Genomic DNA, 20,040 nt, shown 5'->3' on the forward strand with positions numbered 1-20,040 from the left:
CAGAAATTACCAGTGCCTGGAGCTCACCTCATTGCAATTGAATCAGAAGGAGGAGAGGGTGGGAGTTAGGCATTGGTGAGTTTTAAAAACTCTTCAGGTGATTCAGATACTGTGTTTCCCTGAAAATAAGACATAGCTGGACTATCAGCTCTAATGCGTCTTTTGGAGCAAAAATTAATATGAGACCCGGTCTGATATTATATTGTATTGTGTTATATAAGACCCGGTCTTATATTATATTAAAATAAGACCGGGTCTTATATTAATTTTTGCTCCAAAAGACGCATTAGAGCTGATGGTCCAACTACATCTTATTTTCAGGGAAACACGGTACAGAGGCCAGAATGAGAATCACTAACCTAAAAGGGAGCACAAGATTGTGGTCACACTTGGGAAAAAATATATAAAATCTTGTCTTAAATGTCTAGCTTATTGCCCAAAATAAATGCTCAATTGTAAATGTGATTTTTAAAATGGGTTAGTGTTTGATTAAGGCGTCCTGTGTCAGTTTCAGTAGATAGTTGGAAAATCTCTCAATCCAACTTTTATAATATATTTAATTGAAAATGGAAGCCTTGATGTAAATGTAAGTCATTATTTTACTTAAACCCAATTTCTTAAACATTTACCTGAAGTAATCCTGTTTTCCAAATTAGAACAAACACACACACACACACACACACACACACACACACACACACACACACATCTTTCCTTTGTTCACATCGTAGTGGAAAAAAAACCAAAATAGAATTGGTCGTTTATTAGGCCACTTGGCTTCCTTGAAGTTCAATTAATCAACCTTTGGATATTTGCCATACATAATCCAATGAGCAGTATTTATAGAACAGAGGTATGTTAGTCTTAAACAGTACGATATGCTTTACATTTATGCTATCGCCTTTTGTCGTGGTGATAAATCTCATCTGTTTCAGTTGTGCTCTATTATTGATCTTTACAGTGTGTTCTTCTCAGATAACAAAGTGAATGCAAATATATATAGTCAGTTTTCTTCTAATGAGTATTATATAAAATTAAAAGTTTTAATTAAATATTTATAGTAGAAAAACATTTTCATGTGTGTGCCATATGTAAAGATGAAAACATCTAGCATAAAATTAGCTGTGTTGATATATGAGCTGGTATTGATTCTGTCACATTCAGCAAAGAAGGTACCATTAAACTATACAGTTCAACTCTATGCATTAGGAATTTGACTTCTGTTAAATGTTGAAGTGTATATTTGCCTCTAAGGACACACTAAAACTCTTCAAAGTTTGATTATATTCAGACGGAGATCATCTAACTACTATTGCTGAACAGGAAATATTTATTTAATTGTCCCTTTCTACCTCTGTTAGTCCCTTCAACTTATCTTTAAAAACTTCCCCAAATTCTTGGTTGTTTTATAATTTGCTTTTTAAAATACTCAGTGTCAGAACAAAAGTGCACAGTTTAAGTAATTAAGTAAGCAGGCATACTTCTCCCCACCCTCACCTGCTTGATTCTAAATTGCAAGGCCTGCGAAGTCAAATTTTAGACCATCAGACCAACATGTTGGCATTAAATATCTAACTTTGTTTCTACTCCGTAAACTTTCTCATTGCTGTTTGCATTTTTCTCCACTAAAGCCTCTGTTAGTGAGTGAGTTTTTCAGTTCCTTCTTCATCTTTTCTTTCCCTTGTAGCTGTGAGCGTTCCAGTAGATTGCATCATCAGGTTGGGCCCTGTGAGCTGTTTTGCCCTTTTCCAAGTGTCTGATTCAGCAGTCCATAGACCACTGCTTGCCAGAAAATCACCATTGCTTCTAGGCTGACGCTTGCCCGCTTGTTTTGATCGTCTGAGAGATGAGACTTTGTTTGCCAGGATCACAGTTGATAGAAATAGAAGGGTACAGATAAGAAAAAGCACTGCAATTATAACTAAGCAAACAAGCATAGCCATTTTGTTGTTGTTTTCCTCACAGACGTCTGTTTTGAAGATTTCACTGTGACTTTTGCTTGTGTTTTCAATGTTCGGTAATGTTGGAGAAATGTTCCTAACAACAGAAGGTGTGTGAAGCTCCAAGTCAGATTTAGGAGTTAAAGATTCGATACGCGGTGGTGTTGCTATTTCAGTCATGTTTGTAGAATTACTTTTTTTATCTACTTTAGGAATTGTAGGGTTTGTGTTAATGTTTTCATGTTGGTTTCTGTCTGTCTTATTTTGAATCTCTGGATCCCAGACAGTAGTATTGTTAGCCCACAGATGGGTATAGTTTGCTTTTGTTCCAGGCGACAAAGAAAAAATTGTTGTCATCAGAAAGGCAAGATGCAGGTAATGTCCCATGGGTTCCATGTCCAGGAGTATGGGTAATCTGTTGAGATAAAAATATAATTTGTTAATTTGTGAAAGAATAATGGTTCCTGGTTTTGGTAAATACAGTTACAAGATAGACAACTGATATGTTGTTACAAGTGAAGTGAGCTGCAAGCTTAGGCCTAATATTTGCTATCATGTTTGAATTCCTTCTCAACAGATTTTTTTTCTATTAAACTATGTATAAAGAAACAATCTCAAAAACAAAAACAAACAAACAAAAAACAATTTCTATTATTCTTTTAAGTGCTTAGAAGTTAGCATTACAAGAAGTTAGCATTAGCAAATAATTATTAACCATGATAAACTGGATACCATGGCTTTATAGATAGTTTTCTCCCTTTAAGCATGCTAGACTTCAGCTTTGAGTCAGACACTTCTGCTTTGACTTTTTGGATCGCTCTCCCCACCTCCATTTAAGGACCTTTTTTTGCAGAAATTCCCCACCTTCTAACAAATGTGTCACCAACCTTTATAGTAAAGGAGAAATGTGGCCTTGAGCATTTTATGAAAATAAAATGCAAGCGGCTTTTGGGTGGGTTCAGGAAAGGGGAAGTGCGGTAGCAATGAAAAAAAAAAAGGAATTCAAGGTACTCTTTTTTCTTCTTGGATGTTTATCTTGAAGCTTAGAATAAAACTGGTACTTAGAAATATATTCCCAGAATTTGTGAAAGCAAGTTTGTGGTGGTGGTTCTCTCTTCACCTGCGTATCACTTGACTCATTGTGGCTTTCTGAAAGGAAAGGCCGAAGATGTGCCAGTTTTTCTCAACCTAAAAATCTGGTATTACGAAGAAAAAGAGGCAGAATTCTGAATAATCTCAAAAGTTCAACAAAAATGGACTTTTTATCATCATTTATGCCCAGCATTTTTCCTATGAATATTCCTATGAATTTGACATAATTTTAAAAATAAATTATATAATAAAATAGAAAGAAATATAGCATCAGGATCATGGGGATTTAGACTGAAGTGGGAAGTCAAAGCAGATGGTAAGATTCTCAACATATAAATGAAAAAGTTGAATTTCAGTTTTGGCTCTGAGTTTCCTGGAAGCCAGTACAAAAAGGGGACAGTCTGTTCCTAATTCTTGTCATCCACCTTATGATTGAAGATGTAAAAGAGTTGGCATATCTGTTTAGGTACTGGTAAACCAGAAAGATTTATTACCATTCTTGAGCTGTCTCTTTTATAATAATATTCCAGTTTGTCTGAGCTACTTTCATAAGAGATTTTATTGTTAACATTCATTTGAGGGATTTCGAAGGAAAAACTAGATTATTCTCCTATTTTATAGAAGTTCTTCTCAGACTTGACTGTGTATGGGAGTCGTTTTACTTTTGAATGCATATTCTGATTCCACAGGTCTAGGAGGGACCTGAGATTCAGCATTTCTAGTCCACTCCAAGCAACACAGGTTGGATTAGCTTGGATTAGCTACTGCTAATCATGCTTCTATGAGTTTCAAGGTTTTATAAGAAATAGTTGTTTTGTGTCATTGGATACTATTTGTATACTATCGATATACAGAAAATGAGAATAACTAGTAGCGTATGTTATTATACAAACGAAAGTAGCATATAATAGACAATGCTATAACTGGAAGCTAACCTCTGAAGTAGTATTTCCTGTTAACAGTAGGGAAGAAGAAAACCTTTATTATGTGTCCTAGAATTACGATTGCTTTTTGGATTGTGCCCTTTAATAGACAGTGAAAGATATTGTGCACTGACTTCTATATAATAGTGCTAAGCTTCAATTTCTAAGTTGAATGCCGAGTCTGTGGCCGCTTTATGATTCTTTCACAAAGAGAAATACTTTAAATTGGGGTAGCGAGTAATTTCCATCCTTTTATACAAAACTAGCCTTCTGCATAGATGCTAAAATGATTTAAAGTGGGTCATTCTTGTCATTGTCACATTAGTTCGCTAACAATGTAGGATGCGTCATAGTATTCGTTTTAACACTGCTTACCAACAGGGATAGATAATAGGCCCGCTGTTAATTGTCTTCAGCCAGATGTACTGCCATCCCCAAATAAACAAACGCTTAGCAAAATGCCTGAGAATAGAGGACTATCTCTAATCCTTAATTTATGCCATGGAGGCCAGGTTATGTTATCCAAAGTTTTCTTTATCTCTGGTCATTTTCAATAAAATTTATAATGCCTAAGCACCAGTAATAAAAAATTTCTTTTTAAAACTTTCTTTTAATAACAAAACTTTCCAGTTCACTGTGCTGTCTAAACTCAGATCGTTTCTAATCCTAATTTAAAACTCTATGTTGATGGTAAATCTTTCCATTTCTAACTTAAATAGAATTTTTTTTTTTTTTTTTACTTCACAGGACAGTAAAAACCAGCAGACATTTTCCATCACTTATGCTTCTATTCTACTTTTGTTAGTAAGATTCTTAGGTACTCTTTGAAGCACTTCCTCAAGCACTAATCTGTACAAAGTTATAAGTGAAAAGGCAGAAGAAAAGCCACATATATTACCTACCTTACAAAATGCTTCGTCAAACTCTGATTATAACCTGATTTTAATGAGCCACTTTTCTTGTCCTGAGGCACAGCTTCCAAGTAATTTAAAGCAGGAGAGACTTGGAGAATATGAACCTTAAAGTAAATCTGCAGTTAAAAAGGATATGCACAGCTAGCTTTCCAGTTTTCAAACCAAACCACAGATGACACATTTCCTTTCTGCTGCAACTAAAGCACTTGTCACAGGGAAAAAAAAGAAAAAAATCCAACGTGCTTAGCTGGCCCCTGGCATGACAGGAGGCTTTGTAGAACAAATCCCCGCCTCCAGGGTGGGGAGGGTTTTCCATTTAATGCCTCCTGACCTTATGCTCGTTATGTAGGTCTGCTATATGCTTTTGATTGGTAAGTTAGTGTCATTGAAAAGAAGATGAAATGGCATTTTCCCTGCAGCATTAAAAATCTCTAAAAATTGTATTTGTATACACAGACTGATTTGATAACACGAGTTTGGAGACCTGGAGTATTGGTCAGGTAATAGAAATAGCAATATACGTAATCCACCGCAAGTTGTGGAACTGCAAAGGTTTGAGAAAATATGTCGTAAACGTAGATGGACAGAAAGTGCTTTTGTGTGGTTTAGTGTATACACACACACACACACACACACACACACACTCTCCCCTTGAATGTCCTGTCATCACCTCGTATGCATTGTCTTAAAATGGACATTGTATTAAAATGGACATTTTTCTTTCAAAAAGTGTCTGCCTCTCATAATCTCTGTTTTTGTTCGTGATAGTAACATTCATCGTGATTTCAGAGGCTTGGTATACAGCAAATCCTTTTAATTCAAGACCTTCCTTACAACTCTGATCAGACCTTGGATCATGTCAATCTTTTCTTCATATTCTTAGATTGGTTTCTTTTTGACTGGCACCTATTTTTGCTATCACCATAGCACAGTCTTGCGCCACATGACGACATTTCGGTTCAGTGACAGATGGCATGTACAACTGTGGTCCCCCAAGAGTATACAATGGAGTTGAAAAATTCTTATCACCGAGTAGCTGTGGTAACATCATAGCACAAAACATTACTCACATGTTTGTGGTGATGCTGGTGTAAACGAACCTACTGCACAACCAGTCACGTAAAAGTAACACATACAGTTACAGTAATAGGTTTGATGTTTGCAGGATGAAATCACCTAACAACACATTTCTCAGAACATATCCCTACGTCTTTAAGTGGTGCATGACTGTATCTCAGATCCCTGTTAGGCCATACCTAGACTACAAGATCTTTTTTACTGGCCCCAACTCCTTTGTATATCTTGTATATATCACTTCCTTTGATCATATCACCCCTTTCTTTAAAAGAAAATAAAGTTGAGTAACTCTTGAACACCTACATCAGTGATGTGGAAATATTGGTGCACGTAAATATCAGATAAGAAGGTTGTGTAATGATGAAAACTGCCAGATTTATGCCCCACTGCATAGATATATATGTACTCGTAGGTCTGGGCTGGGACCCAGAAACTGCATTTTTAAATCAAGAAGCACAGCTAAAGCTGGTGCTACACAGAACATCCTCTCAGGAATCCCAAGCTCCTAGGAGAAAACCTGAGCCCCCTAGTTGAACAGTTTTAGTCCCTTCACAAATTACCTATTGGGTATTTTCCCAGCCTTATCTCTTAAAACTTCTCTACATGAATCCTCCATTCCAGCTAACCTAGCTGACTGTTGCCTCAACACATCTAGTACCTATTTCTTTTCCTCTTTACCTCTCTCTCTCCAAGAGGCCTGCCACCCCCTCCTCTCGTTGAGTTTGAAATTCCTCCTGCCCGCTTCAGCCACTGTGTTCTTCTAAGTAGCTTTCATTGATTGTCCAGTTTGTGTTCATCTCTCTCTCTCTTCTGAACTTAATTGTATTTTCCCCTGCAGTTCCTTTGACAGGTAATTATATACTACCTCATATTTTTTCTTTGATCTTGAAGTAGTTTTCTTTTATTTCAAAAGCATTTAACCTATCGTATTTTTATCTTATTTCCTCTCAACAATATTAAAAACGCTGAGGTGAGGATAATTTGTCTCAGTGTTCGTTGTAGTAGAACCACATCAGGTATAGAACATTGGGCCAAAGTTCATAGAGGTTGTCTTGGTTTGAAATTCTAGTACTGTGTGCTTCAGGGCCTTCTGACGGTCCTTACCTCGACGGCTTACATTGATTAGCATTCTTTTTAGTGTAAGCAACATATGGCCTAACGTGGCTTAATCAAGAAATAGAATTTATTGGCGCTCACAACTTAACAGTCCAGGGATAAATTTGATTCCAGGAAAGGCTTTATCTAGAACTGAAGTGCAATGAACAGGGCCGCAGTTTCTTTCTTCATTTCTCTCCTCCATATCTTCACTTATTAGGCAGGGTTTTCCTTCATACTCAAGATACAAGCTAACACCTCCCAGGATGGCTCTGTGTTCCCTTGTTTATAAACATCAGGAAAGCAAAGGTCTCAATTTCTAACAGTTTAAGCTACAGTCTCTGAATTGGGCCCCTTTGGCCCTGGTTGTCCTGATTTGAATCATGTGATCACTGCTGAACCATTCTCTCTGGTCGAGGTGGGATAAATAAATTCACTAGAGCCATTCATTTCTCTTCAGGGCTTCAGGTGAGTCATTTCCACCCAAACTGTTCACCTGGGAAATTTGGTGGGCCTGGAGGCAACCAACTAATGTCCAGTGCCTTCCTCCTTGATTGGCTGTGGGGGGCAAGTTTGTTGTTACTGGTGTCGCTCAAAGTTTTTGGAGATTTGTTTCTTCCATTTTACTTCAGCCTTGCTTCTCAAGGTCTAAAGAACAGCTAATTTAAAAAATGGACCCAGACTTTGTAGAATTGTTTAGTATTATTGTTAGTTTTCTCTAGAAAACTAATCAGAAAACAAAGTATAATAATAAAATAGTAGCATCTGTATATTTAGTCAGAACTCTGTTCAACAAACTGTGTCCTTTTTTGTCATCTTCCTTAGGTTCAAAACTGGTCAAATCAACGGTGATTTGCTAATATACCACGTCTTGCTGACTTTAAAGCCATATTATGCAAAGCCATATGAAATTGTAGTGGACCTTACCCATACGGGGCCTAGCAATCGCTTTAAAACGGACTTTCTCTCCAAGTGGTTCGTTGTTTTCCCCGGATTTGCTTATGACAATGTCTCTGCAGTCTACATCTATAACTGTAACTCCTGGGTCAGGGAGTACACCAAATATCACGAGCGGCTGCTGACTGGCCTCAAAGGCAGCAAAAGGCTCATTTTCATAGACTGTCCTGGGAAACTGGCCGAGCACATAGAGCACGAACAGCAGAAACTTCCCGCTGCCACCTTGGCTTTAGAAGAGGACCTGAAGGTATTCCACAATGCGCTCAAGCTAGCTCACAAAGACACCAAGGTGTCCATTAAAGTAAGTGTCGCTGTGGTAGGTAAATGATTCACTGCCTTTCTTGACGAAACAGACTGCATGCTGGCCTTCTTAGGTGTCCCCATAGTAGTTTATGAAATGTAAAGTAAGTCCAGATGGAGGAAAACTGAGCTTTCTATCTTCATGGAGGGCCTGCGGACAATATGAGAGGTGTACACTTCATTATATTCTAGGTTGGGCTGGAGGCAGGACAGTGTTGTAGAGGGGGCAGTTTGCTATATGTCAGTCAAATGGTAGGGATGCGTGGAAAGTGGAAATTTTCTAGAGAGAATTCTGGTTATTACATGCGTTTTGCAGAGTGAGGAACATGACCTCTAGGATAAAATCAGTAATTGTCTATGGGATTCTTGACCTGTTTTAAAAACAATTAACTTTTTCCTGACGTTTTCAATCTCTTTTGAGAGCATTTATCACAATAATTATTGAACCCCTTTGAATATGTAATGCTGGTAACTCTTCCTTAAATGGCAAACATAGTATTTTGGTTGGTTGGTTGGTTGGTTGATTTGGGGGGGGGCTCTTAAAATTCAACATAATGGAATTTAATTCTTCTTTACTCCCCCTCTCTCACCATTCCAGGTTGGTTCTACTGCTGTTCAAGTAACCTCAGCAGAGCGAACAAAAGTCCTGGGGCAGTCAGTCTTTCTAAATGATATCTATTATGCTTCGGAAATTGAAGAGATCTGCCTAGTGGATGAGAACCAGTTCACCTTAACCATTGCAAACCAGGGCACCCCACTCACCTTCATGCACCAGGAGTGCGATGCAATTGTCCAGTCTATCATCCACATCCGGACGCGTTGGGAGCTGTCGCAGCCCGACTCCATCCCCCAGCACACCAAGATTCGGCCAAAAGATGTCCCTGGGACGCTGCTCAATATCGCGTTACTTAATTTAGGCAGTTCAGACCCTAGTTTACGGTAGGTTTTTTGTTTTTTTTAAATTCAACTTTATTCAGGGTTTGTTGCTTTTAAAATGAGACCACTTAATAAGCTTTTAAAGCAGCCTCTACCCTAATACTGTAAATTGGAAGGTATGCTATCTTGGTTAACCAACGTGACCGACCGCATGTGGACTATTCACATGAACGGTGGAATTCAGAATAGGGTGATTCACACTAAACCAATATATGTCCTTTCTCCAGGAAACTTGCATATGAAACAGACAACATAGCAGTTTTGGGGTGGTTTTTTTTTTTTTTCCAAAAAAATGTCCTCTTTTTTTTTTTTTTTTTTTTTAAGTCTACTCCTAAATTAAGTTTCCCCTCTTCTGAGTTCTCTAATTAAGTTTTCCGGTGTTCAAAAGTCTATCACTATTAAGTTTCCCTGTAGTCAAATTAGATTATCATTGTTTGAGAAAGAAAGGCTTAATGTTCAATAACTCAAACAGTAACATTACTGCATACTTTCCATCTATGTGGCTTTAACAAAATTCTTGAAAGAAACCCAGGATCAATAGCAATGTCATCTGAGCAGAGTATAATTGGTTCTGTTTAGGCTTAATAATCTGAACATGAATGAGGAAAGAAGAGGGCCTGTTGAGTCAGTAGATTTGGTTTAAAGCCAGATCTACTATTATGTATGACTTTAAACAAGGTAGTGAAGTTCTCTGAGCTCTAGTTTCCTCGTTTTTAAAATAAAAGTGATAATGCCATCCTTATACACTTAGAAATGTTTAATAAATAGTATGTGTGGTAGTATAGCGTAGCACCTAGCAAATAGTTTATGCCTTGTAAATAGTATTTCCTCCCAATGTACCCCGCCACCCCACCCATGTCTCTTTATCCTCCTTCCCTCTTTTCCTCCTCTCCATTTCATGTTAGGATAATTTTATGTCCCAGCTACCTTGGGATTGTCAAGGTTTTTTACTGATAGAAATTCGTAACTTCACAAAATCTTCCCTAGGATATAATGTAGCCCAGGTTTTATTAAGTGGGCCTTCTAGCATCCCAGATTCTCCCTTATTTAAAAGGAAAAACAACAATAGCAACAACAAGATTTCTTTACCTGGATGGGTTTCATGGGGTCTACAAACTCTCAAAAATGATACAAAATTGTGTGTGGGCTTAGCTTTTATTAGCTCAGAGGAGTCTGTGACACCTACCCCCAATTTGAGGAAGCATCAGTTCTTTATAGCTGTTGCAATATACAGAGTAAAATGTCAAAATAGTATAACTCAGAATTCCTAGGAGTTATTTAGAGGTACATAAACTTCGAAACAATAGTATTAATATTCTCATTTTAGGAAAATGGAGCTCTAAGTCTGCCTTTAATTTGTAATCCAAAATTCTTCCTATAAGAACGCTAACAATCTTCTAAAAATTATTAGCTTGAATAAACCTATATTTTTCTCTTGTGAAATGAAGCAAGCTGACAGCCTCTGCTTTTTGCTGAAGCATGTCATGCCAGAGAAAAAGCCTTTTGGCACACTTAAATTCAGTGGCTCTTTTCTCCCTATATATCTGTTTCATAAGTATATTAGCATGGTGAAAGTTCAGAGGTAAGAAAAACCTGGAATTTACTGAGCAGTCAAAGCATTTCTTTTGCTGGATAGGGAAGAATTTATAAACAGAATTGGATTTTTTTGAGCTGTCTCCTCAATTGTTTAAATATATTTTCAGATTTATAAGGGGATATTTGGTTCTAATGAAACCTTGATATATATATATTAGGTTTTTTGTTTTTGTTTTTAGGAGTTTGTGGAAGAAGAGAGGAGACATAATTATGTTAAAAATTTTTTTGATCTCCAGTTTGTAGGATAACTTGTAGCACATCCAGGAAAAAAACCAGTAGACACTAATTTAAGATTTTAACATTTTAATTTGATGAGGGGCTATTTCATTTCTCCTCTTATGATCCCCATTAGAGCTGAATCCAGCAAGAGGAGAACCACAATTTGAGTTTTAGCTTCACTGAAAATATAATGTGCCTTCTTTTTTTTCTTTCTGTTGATCCACCTTAGAACCATAAACCACTCATATTTTATGTCCTGGTGAAATGTCTTTCAGGAAAGCCTCACACTCACCTGCCTTAGAAACTTCACAGTGCCTTTTCTGGTTAGGTCAAGACTCTCCCTTTAAAAATTCCTAAATGATCTAGGGGCATTTTGGTTTTACCAGAGAATCATCACAACTCTGATCATAAAATTTAAAACTAGTTGGTTATGCTTTGTAATAGAATCATAAGTTGTATGTTATGAAAAAGGTTGGAATTATGAAAGAAAATAAGTTTTAAAACAACTTCATTTGTGTTTTCTCCTAGGTCAGCTGCCTATAATCTTCTGTGTGCCTTAACTTGTACCTTTAATTTAAAAATCGAGGGCCAGTTACTAGAGACATCAGGTTTATGTATTCCTGCCAACAACACCCTCTTCATTGTCTCAATTAGTAAGACACTGGCAGCCAATGAGCCACACCTCACCTTAGAATTTTTGGAGGAGTGTATTTCTGGATTTAGCAAATCTAGTAAGTAATGGCAATTTTCTTTAATACAAATAATTATTCTAAGAAGAGTCAAAGGAAACCCTTTCACTTCTTTACCTCTTCTACTTTTTCACCATGGTACTCTATAACTGAAGGAACTCGGAAAGAACTTTCTGGCATACCACATTGAGAAAGTCACCAAAATTCTGGCAATAAAAGCAAGGTGGCAAGGTTTTGATACGTTCCATGTCTCTGGACCACTCACAAAGTGTTTTTCTCACTATGTTTCAGTTTAATTAGCTTAAGCATTTCTATTCTTAGAGATTATCCCAAATGAGTCAAGTACCCACATTGTCTCCTTGATTGTAGGGAAATAGTTATTTTCTCTTCATGTTGACTTTGAACTGTGATTTTATTGTTCATGTGCAGTTCCTGGAGAGTGCAGGGGCACATAATACAGGGTCCAGAGTCAACTCCTGACTTGGCTTTAATAAATCTCATGAATTTAACATCCATTCTTTACATCTGTCCATCTTCATACCCTATAGTATTATAAATGTTGCTCTTCTCCAGTGTGTTTTCTGACATTTTGTTCTTTTTCCTCTTTCTCTCTCTCCATAATACATAAAACTTTTTTTCTGCATTCAAACACATTTCTTGATTTTTCTGTATTAGATAAGTGAAAGCTTTGACAATTCATAAAGATCAGCTCACTATATATATATATATATATATGTATATATATATACATATATATGTGTATGTGTATGTGTGTGTGTGTGTGTGTGTGTATTTATAACAAAGAATGTAGGAATATAACCCTAAAAAGAAAATGTGTAAGACTGATAAAACAAGAAAAGCATAAAGCTTTATTGAGAAATATTAATATAAAGAAACGTTTGAGTGAATGGATCTTGGTATTACAGATATCTGAACACATTTTAAGGACACAATAATTAAAACGGGTGTTTAAGAATCAGCAATCAGATCAGTTTAAGAGAAACAGATTGTTAAAGACGTATCACAAACTAATGGAGGAAATATGAAATCATTGAAGAAATGAGGCTGAGAAACAAATTAAGTTGGGTCTGCATCTTCACCCCAAACCACAAAATACCAAAATAAGTTCTAGCTATATGTAAGAACGAATATAAAAACTCTTCTTTAAAAAAAGAAGAGGAAGAGTAATATTTAATTGCTTTCTGGATAATAACTTACGAAGCAAAAAAAAATAATAGATGGAGACAAAGGAAATGGTGAACAGATTTGACACATAAAACTTCAAAACATTTCTACTTCAAAAAATAAAAGAAAAATTTAAAAACTAGGAAATGTGCTTGCAGCAAGTAGGAAAAAAGGTTAATATCTTTAATCATGAAGATTTCTTAAAGATTAATAAGAAAAATGGATGTACAGTAACATATGCAGATCTTGCTAAGAACTATATTTTAAGTTCACTAAATAAAATCAAAGAAATGTAAACTGAAAAAATAGTAAGATAACATTCAACTGGCAAAGATTATTTTTTTAAAAACAGAGCTGATGACCTGGAATTATAAACGGGCAATTTTTCTAGAAAGCAGTTTGGACGTGGATATCAAGATCCTTAAGATTTTTTTGGCCTCATAATTCTGCTTTTTAGAATTTATCCTAAAGAATTAATGTTCTAATGTTTATCATAGCATTATTTTTTTATTTAGGTTTCTAAAGTGAGGTATATCTTATCATCAGTAAAGTGCCAGATCTTAAGTGAACAGTGTGATGAATTTTTGCATGTGACTACATCACAAAACCATCTCCCAGATCAACATACAGAACATTTTCAGCACCCAGAAGGCGCCTCTCCATCAGTACCATCCCCTTATCAAGAGTAACCCCTATTACGACCTGTATTGCCATAGATTTATTTTGACTACTTTTGAAATTCCCATAACATTATTTATAAATAGCAAAAAATTAGAACATTCTAAAAGTCAAACAATAAAGAACTGATTAAATTGTTGGATCTCCATTGATGGAATAATATGAAGCCATAAAAAATGTTTTGGTACAGAATTTCAGTTTAGGAAGATGAAAAAGTTCTGGAGATAGGTGGTGGTGATGGTTAATGCCACTGAACTGTACACTTAAAATGGTAAATTGTATGTTGTGTATATTTACCACAATAAAAAGTGTTTGGGGGACTCTGGGTGAAATATATAAAGGAATGTTTGTACTATTTTTATATCTTTTTGTTATGTCTGAAATTATTTCAAAATAAAAAGTTAAAGATGTTTTTGGAGAATTTTTAATCTGAGTATAATTTTTAGTGAAAAAGATATTCAGAACATACTGCATATATAGCATAATCCTAATTTTTGCGGAGGAGTTGGGGTGGGTTACATGTGTGCATACACACATAAATATGCAGTATCTCTACATAGATTTGAAAGCCTAAGGAGAGTTGAGGTGATACACCAATGTGTTAATATTGGTTTCATTTTTGTGGTGATGCTTTCCTTTTACCAAACTTTCTATAATTACTACATATTCCATTTACAGTCAGAATAAAACAATAAATTTTTAAACTAGAAGAGACATGATTAGAAGGGAGAAAAGTGAGATAAAACTTTTCAAAAATTAGCCTACTAGATTTTAAGATTACTTTGTTCAAGTCTTGTTCTTTTTCTTCACCTCTGTCTTCAAGAATGTAATTGCCAAGTCTCTCTTCTCCAGGCCTGATCTAGGTAATAGTCTTTACCTTTTCTCCCCAATCCTTTTATTTTAAAATAATTGAAAATAGTATTATTTAAAATAATCTTTGCTGTAATTTTCGTTGACCATCTATATGCTAATAGTATATTTTTCTCCCAGGTATTGAATTGAAACACCTTTGTTTGGAATACATGACTCCGTGGCTGTCAAATCTAGTCCGTTTTTGTAAGCATAATGATGATGCTAAACGACAGAGAGTTACTGCTATTCTTGATAAGCTGATAACAATGACTATAAACGAGAAACAGATGTACCCATCTATTCAAGCAAAAATATGGGGGAGCCTTGGGCAGGTATTGAGTTTGCTTAAGTATTTATCTTCTACTGCCTTTGTGCAGATATTTATCTAGTGCCCACTTTATGCCACGCACTGTGTTAGCCACTCGGGACATAGCTGCAGAAAAGACAGTGCCCTCTTTCATAAAGCGTACAGACACCCACCTGATTCTTGATCTAGTTCAAAATTGTAAATGTCTCAGAGCCAAAGAAAAACCAGTTATTTTAGCACTCTTCTCCATGGCATAATTATATAGAATTTAACTATAAAAATCTGATGTTGTTTCTACTAAATAATGCTTTATATTGTATTCTAGTAACCTACCCACCACGGGTGTCAATAAATGTTTCTTAATGATAGTATTTAGGACGCCTGCTTTCATTTATAGTTCTAGCATAAGAGCACCAATATTAACATACAGAATATAATGTAACATTTTATTTTTTGATCTGACAAGACTTCTGCATATCACTTCTTCAAAGTAATCACTTAAGGAAGCAATACCTTTACTCAAACAATGCTGCAAATCCTCCAAATAATTTTAAAAGACCTTGGAGCCAGTTTTAGAAGCCCTACAAAACATCTCAGTACTTGATGTCATTTCCTGTATTTTAAAATCATTATATTTTATATTGACCATACATTACGGACTTAGAGCACAGAGATGTTTTGCAAGTGGATAAAAATGATACAGAGAGAGAGATTTTAAATTTTTGAATACCAGTTTCTTAATCTCTGAAGGAATTGAGTGAATCTCCTCATCCTTTTCTGGACATTTTATGATAAATTGTGTTTACTGACAGGTCTCTAAATAAAACCTAGTATTTTGGAGGCCTCAGGGAAACGAGAATTTTCATTTCAGGGCTGCTCCTTGAAATATTTTTAAATTAAAAATTAAGTTCCTAGAGTGACTAAACAGTTAGTTTTCCTTCTTCCACTAGATTACAGATCTCCTTGATGTTGTGCTAGACAGTTTCATCAAAACCAGTGCAACGGGTGGCCTGGGATCAATAAAAGCAGAGGTGATGGCAGATACTGCTGTGGCTCTGGCTTCTGGAAACGTGAAATTGGTTTCGAGCAAGGTAATCCCTTTTCCTGTGCCTTCGGGGCCATGGCACTATATATTTGTTTGTATCAGGAGGTCTTTTGTGTTTGTAACTAATCGTTTTAAAGTTAAACTGAAAGTTTTCTTGTGATAAAACCTTTTGTTTTGTTAGCCCCATGTTTTTTCACTTCTGCTTCTTTGCAGGTTATTGGGAGGATGTGCAAAATAATTGACAAGACATGCTTATCTCCAACTCCGACCTTAGAGCAGCATCTTATGTGGGACGATATTGCTATTCTAGCACGCTACATGCTGATGCTGTCCTTCAACAACTCCCTTGACGTGGCGGCTCATCTCCCCTACCTCTTCCACATCGTTACTTTCTTGGTGGCCACAGGGCCCCTCTCCCTTAGAGCTTCCACACATGGACTGGTCATCAATATTATTCACTCTCTCTGTACTTGTTCACAGCTTCATTTTAGTGGTAAGTGCCAGGAAAGTCGTTTGTGTCTCACCAGTTCCTCCATTTTACATCCCCTGCTTGATGTCGATTATCTTATTGTTTATTATGGGACCTTAACACCAAGCTGCTGATGTAAGCCGCTAAGGTAAAAACAGTGAATGACTTCCGTGCCATATCAAGCCACAGCAAAGATTTTCTGTGCATATTTGTCATGTAGAATCTTGTAGTTATCACACAAGCTAAAGACTCAGCACCAATGGACAGCGTTGCATTGCTGGCACGAATTTGTAGATAAAGTGGCGCCAAAGCAATGAGCGTTAAGGTCATGTATCTAGGGCGTTGGCTGAAGGAGCATGGTTATGTAATTTTGATATGGTGTTCAAATTTTCTACATTCAAAAAGAAACGTGACACTTGAGAATTGAAAAAGTAATGTCTTTAAAGTCTTTTCTTGTTCCTTTTTCTTTTTACAGAGGAGACCAAGCAAGTTTTGAGACTCAGTTTGACAGAGTTCTCATTACCTAAATTTTACTTGCTGTTTGGCATCAGCAAAGTCAAGTCAGCTGCTGTCATTGCCTTCCGCTCCAGTTACCGGGACAGGTCATTCTCGCCCGGCTCCTACGAGAGGGAGACTTTCGCTTTGACATCCCTGGAAACAGTCACAGAGGCTTTGTTGGAGATCATGGAGGTATAAAAGCCAAGATGATAAGGAACTGAGATTATTTTTTAAATCTACTTATACTATATAGAAGAAATACTGGCTTATTTTGCTGTTTTGCACTTAGTGCTTCAATAAAAACACTTCCATGGAATATGTTTATTGGTAACATATACATTATTTATTTAATGACATCACAATAAACATTAGTTCAATGTTTCCACAAGCACATATGTACGTAAATATATTCAGAATATCTTTTTTTTAGGCATGTATGAGAGATATTCCAACATGCAAGTGGCTGGACCAGTGGACAGAACTAGCTCAAAGGTATGTCCCAAATGAAATAGAAGTTGTATAAGTATCTGTATTGTTGAAAAGAAAGTAATACTGCATAATCAATATTTTAATTAATTGCTTATCATATATAAACATAGAGGTTTTCATAAGCTCTTTGTATCTTTTATTTGTAGATTTGCGTTCCAATATAATCCATCCCTGCAACCAAGAGCTCTTGTTGTTTTTGGCTGTATTAGCAAACGAGTATCTCATGGGCAGATAAAGCAGATTATCCGTATTCTTAGCAAGGTACCTCCCCTTCCCTCTTCCCTAATATTTGTGGTTCCCACGTTGTAAAGCATATCTTGCATTTTTCTAAAGGACATGAAATTTGAATTTAATGTTTCATATGTTGCTTATTTTTAAACCTTTAAAAAATAGGTTTTGATTATTTTCTTCATTGTAATTCTTTGAAGTGAAGAAACATTCTTCAAAACAGATGTCTTAAAAAGAAAAATAAGTATTGTCTCTTTTGCTAAAAAGGTACTCTTAATATTTTATCAGTTTTCGAAGACTTTATATGGTAAAACTATGGTCTTATATAAAATTATGTAATTTGTAATAACTATAATAATTCCTGATTTATATTAGAATATAATATAGAAATAATAAAAAATAAAAACCCAAGTGTGCAATTTGAGCTAGCTACCAAGATCACTATAGCATTGTAAATAATTCTATCACTTATTAAATAAGAAATTGTTCCTGAGCATATTCTGAGATTCAGGTTAGGCATTAATGTTTTATTTCAATAAAAGTAAAATAAAGAATTCTGTTTCTCGAAAAAGGCGCTTGAGAGTTGCTTAAAAGGACCTGATACTTACAACAGTCAAGTTCTGATCGAAGCTACGGTGATAGCCCTAACTAAATTACAGCCACTTCTTAATAAGGTAATGACCGTATAGAAAATGAGTGCATTCACTTTGGGTACTGGTATTAAATATTATTTTATTTTCTTTCAAAGGGTTCAGGAAATAAGGTGGATTGGGAAGAAGTTATAAAGAAAAAGCTATAGTTAAAGTAGAGCTTCTTTCCTTGAAATTTAGTTATTTGAAATATTTACATTAGAGGAAGACTAAGGATGGAGAGTATGTTCCCAAATGCTTATTTTTTGTCTCAGCAGCGCTAAAGGAAAGATAGGTATATATTTTTAATTCTTTTATCCAATAAGCATTAATTGAGCATCTGCTATGTGTCAAGTACTGTTTTAGGTGATAGAGAGATAGTACTGAACAAAGCCAATAAAGTTCCCTGCCCTCATGGAGCTTACATTCTGGGGTGAGTGTGGGAGTGGAGTGTGGATAGATAATAAACCAAATAAGTAAAATAAATAGTATGTTAGTTTGTGATCATTATTGTGGAGAAATACAGCTGGGTTAAGTACATCTGATCATCAGAAGAGTTGGGGTGCTCAGTGAAGATGATATTTAAAAGGAATAAATGATGTGGCCACTGTTTTAGGATGGGCTGAGCTCATCTCAACTTTGGGACCTCAAGCAAGTCATTTAACACATCTGGCCATCATGCTTCCACGTTGACAGAATGAGGAAGCTAAACTAGATGATGGCATGTTATTATCTTTCAGCTCCAAAGTTTTAGAATTCTATGAATTGAGTACCAAGATATGCCAGACTTGAGAGAGATTACAGAGAAATCAATACTTGTTCTTGGTATTGAGTTACATGTTCTGCAAGCATTCTAATCCTAAAATGTATAACATGGTTCTCTCGTCTTCATCTTATAAGTAAAAATGAGGCTCAAAAGGGCTAAGTAACTTGCCCAAAGTCACATACCTAATGAAACAAAAAACCATGATTCTAATCCAAGGCTGTCCTTGTATTTTCCCATATACCACACTGCTAAATAAGCATTCCCAAAAGTAAATTTTTTTAACTCAGAGCAGCAAGAGGTTCTTACCTCTGGTAAGAGTGACAAGAAAGGGTACAGTCTGAACTAAAGTTAAAGAGATAGGTAGGATTTGGTGTAGAGAAAGGAAGTACAGCAGTAGGAATATACAAGAATGTGGGGACAATGGCGGCATGGTGGGGAGACCGTTTTAGCTGTTATGGAGACACTAACTGTTCAGGAGAATAGTGAGAGGGAAGGTTATAGAGATTGGATAGAATTAATCTAACATTCAACATTCTTCAGAAAAGAGTGTGGAAATGGACCCGTATGTTTTCAAGCAGATAGGTAATATGACAAAAGCAGGACTTAGAGGGTCGTTTCCAGTGGTAGTGTGCAGAGTAGATGGGAGCAGAGAGAAACTGGAGGCAAAACTGGAATCCACATTTAGAATAAAGAAGGTTATCGTCATTGGCCACAAGAGACTAGTTTGGAAGAATCAACCAAATTCAGTGACTGGATTTTGGAATCCAAGTGTGGGGAGAAATCAGAGATGCTTAGGTTCTCAGTCTAGCTAACAGTGTCTACTATGTTTCCCCAAAAATAAGACCTAGCCGGATAATCTCTAATGCATCTTTTGGAGCAAAAATTAATATAATAAGACCGGGTATAATATAATATAATACCAGGTCTTATATTAATTTTTGCTCCAAAAAATGCATTAGAGCTGATTGTCCAGCTAGGTCTTATTTTTAGGGAAACACAGTAGTTACATACATGGAATAGATGTAGAGCTTACCCATATATTTACCTTCCCCAAGAGAGGAAACATGCATAATTTGAGGGATAACATGCATTGTTTTATACCGCAGTGTGTTTTGCTGAGGCTTTTTCTGGTTCATCTTACTAACCTGTACGCTGT

The 20,040-nt window shown here is 36.0% G+C and overlaps 2 protein-coding genes across 13 annotated transcripts in view; one reads left to right on the forward strand and one right to left on the reverse strand.

Moving 5' to 3' along the window:
* Positions 1–20,040, forward strand: part of NF1 (neurofibromin 1) — a 208,062-nt gene that overhangs the window by 161,373 nt on the left and 26,649 nt on the right. For all 12 annotated transcript variants that reach the window (XM_033090010.1, XM_033090014.1, XM_033090022.1 and 9 more), the window contains 10 exons: positions 7,867–8,299; positions 8,897–9,237; positions 11,578–11,780; positions 14,592–14,785; positions 15,711–15,851; positions 16,019–16,298; positions 16,750–16,964; positions 17,203–17,264; positions 17,408–17,522; positions 18,062–18,163. In XM_033090010.1, the coding sequence (XP_032945901.1) occupies positions 7,867–8,299; positions 8,897–9,237; positions 11,578–11,780; positions 14,592–14,785; positions 15,711–15,851; positions 16,019–16,298; positions 16,750–16,964; positions 17,203–17,264; positions 17,408–17,522; positions 18,062–18,163 (2,086 nt within the window). The remainder of the gene's footprint in view (positions 1–7,866; positions 8,300–8,896; positions 9,238–11,577; positions 11,781–14,591; positions 14,786–15,710; positions 15,852–16,018; positions 16,299–16,749; positions 16,965–17,202; positions 17,265–17,407; positions 17,523–18,061; positions 18,164–20,040) is intronic.
* Positions 759–5,071, reverse strand: EVI2A (ecotropic viral integration site 2A). Its single transcript, XM_033090030.1, has 2 exons — positions 4,858–5,071; positions 759–2,355 (listed from the first exon to the last, which is right to left on the reverse strand). The coding sequence occupies exon 2, from the start codon at positions 2,334–2,336 to the stop codon at positions 1,638–1,640; it is 699 nt and encodes a 232-aa protein (XP_032945921.1). The 5' UTR covers positions 2,337–2,355; positions 4,858–5,071; the 3' UTR covers positions 759–1,637.

This window comes from Rhinolophus ferrumequinum, chromosome 21 (genome assembly GCF_004115265.2).
Source record: "Rhinolophus ferrumequinum isolate MPI-CBG mRhiFer1 chromosome 21, mRhiFer1_v1.p, whole genome shotgun sequence".
Lineage (NCBI taxonomy): Eukaryota > Metazoa > Chordata > Mammalia > Chiroptera > Rhinolophidae > Rhinolophus > Rhinolophus ferrumequinum.

Coding starts and splice junctions, on each gene's coding strand:
- EVI2A (XM_033090030.1), bottom strand. CDS start 2,336: ATGGAACCCATGGGACATTACCTGCATCTTGCCTTTCTGATGACAACA.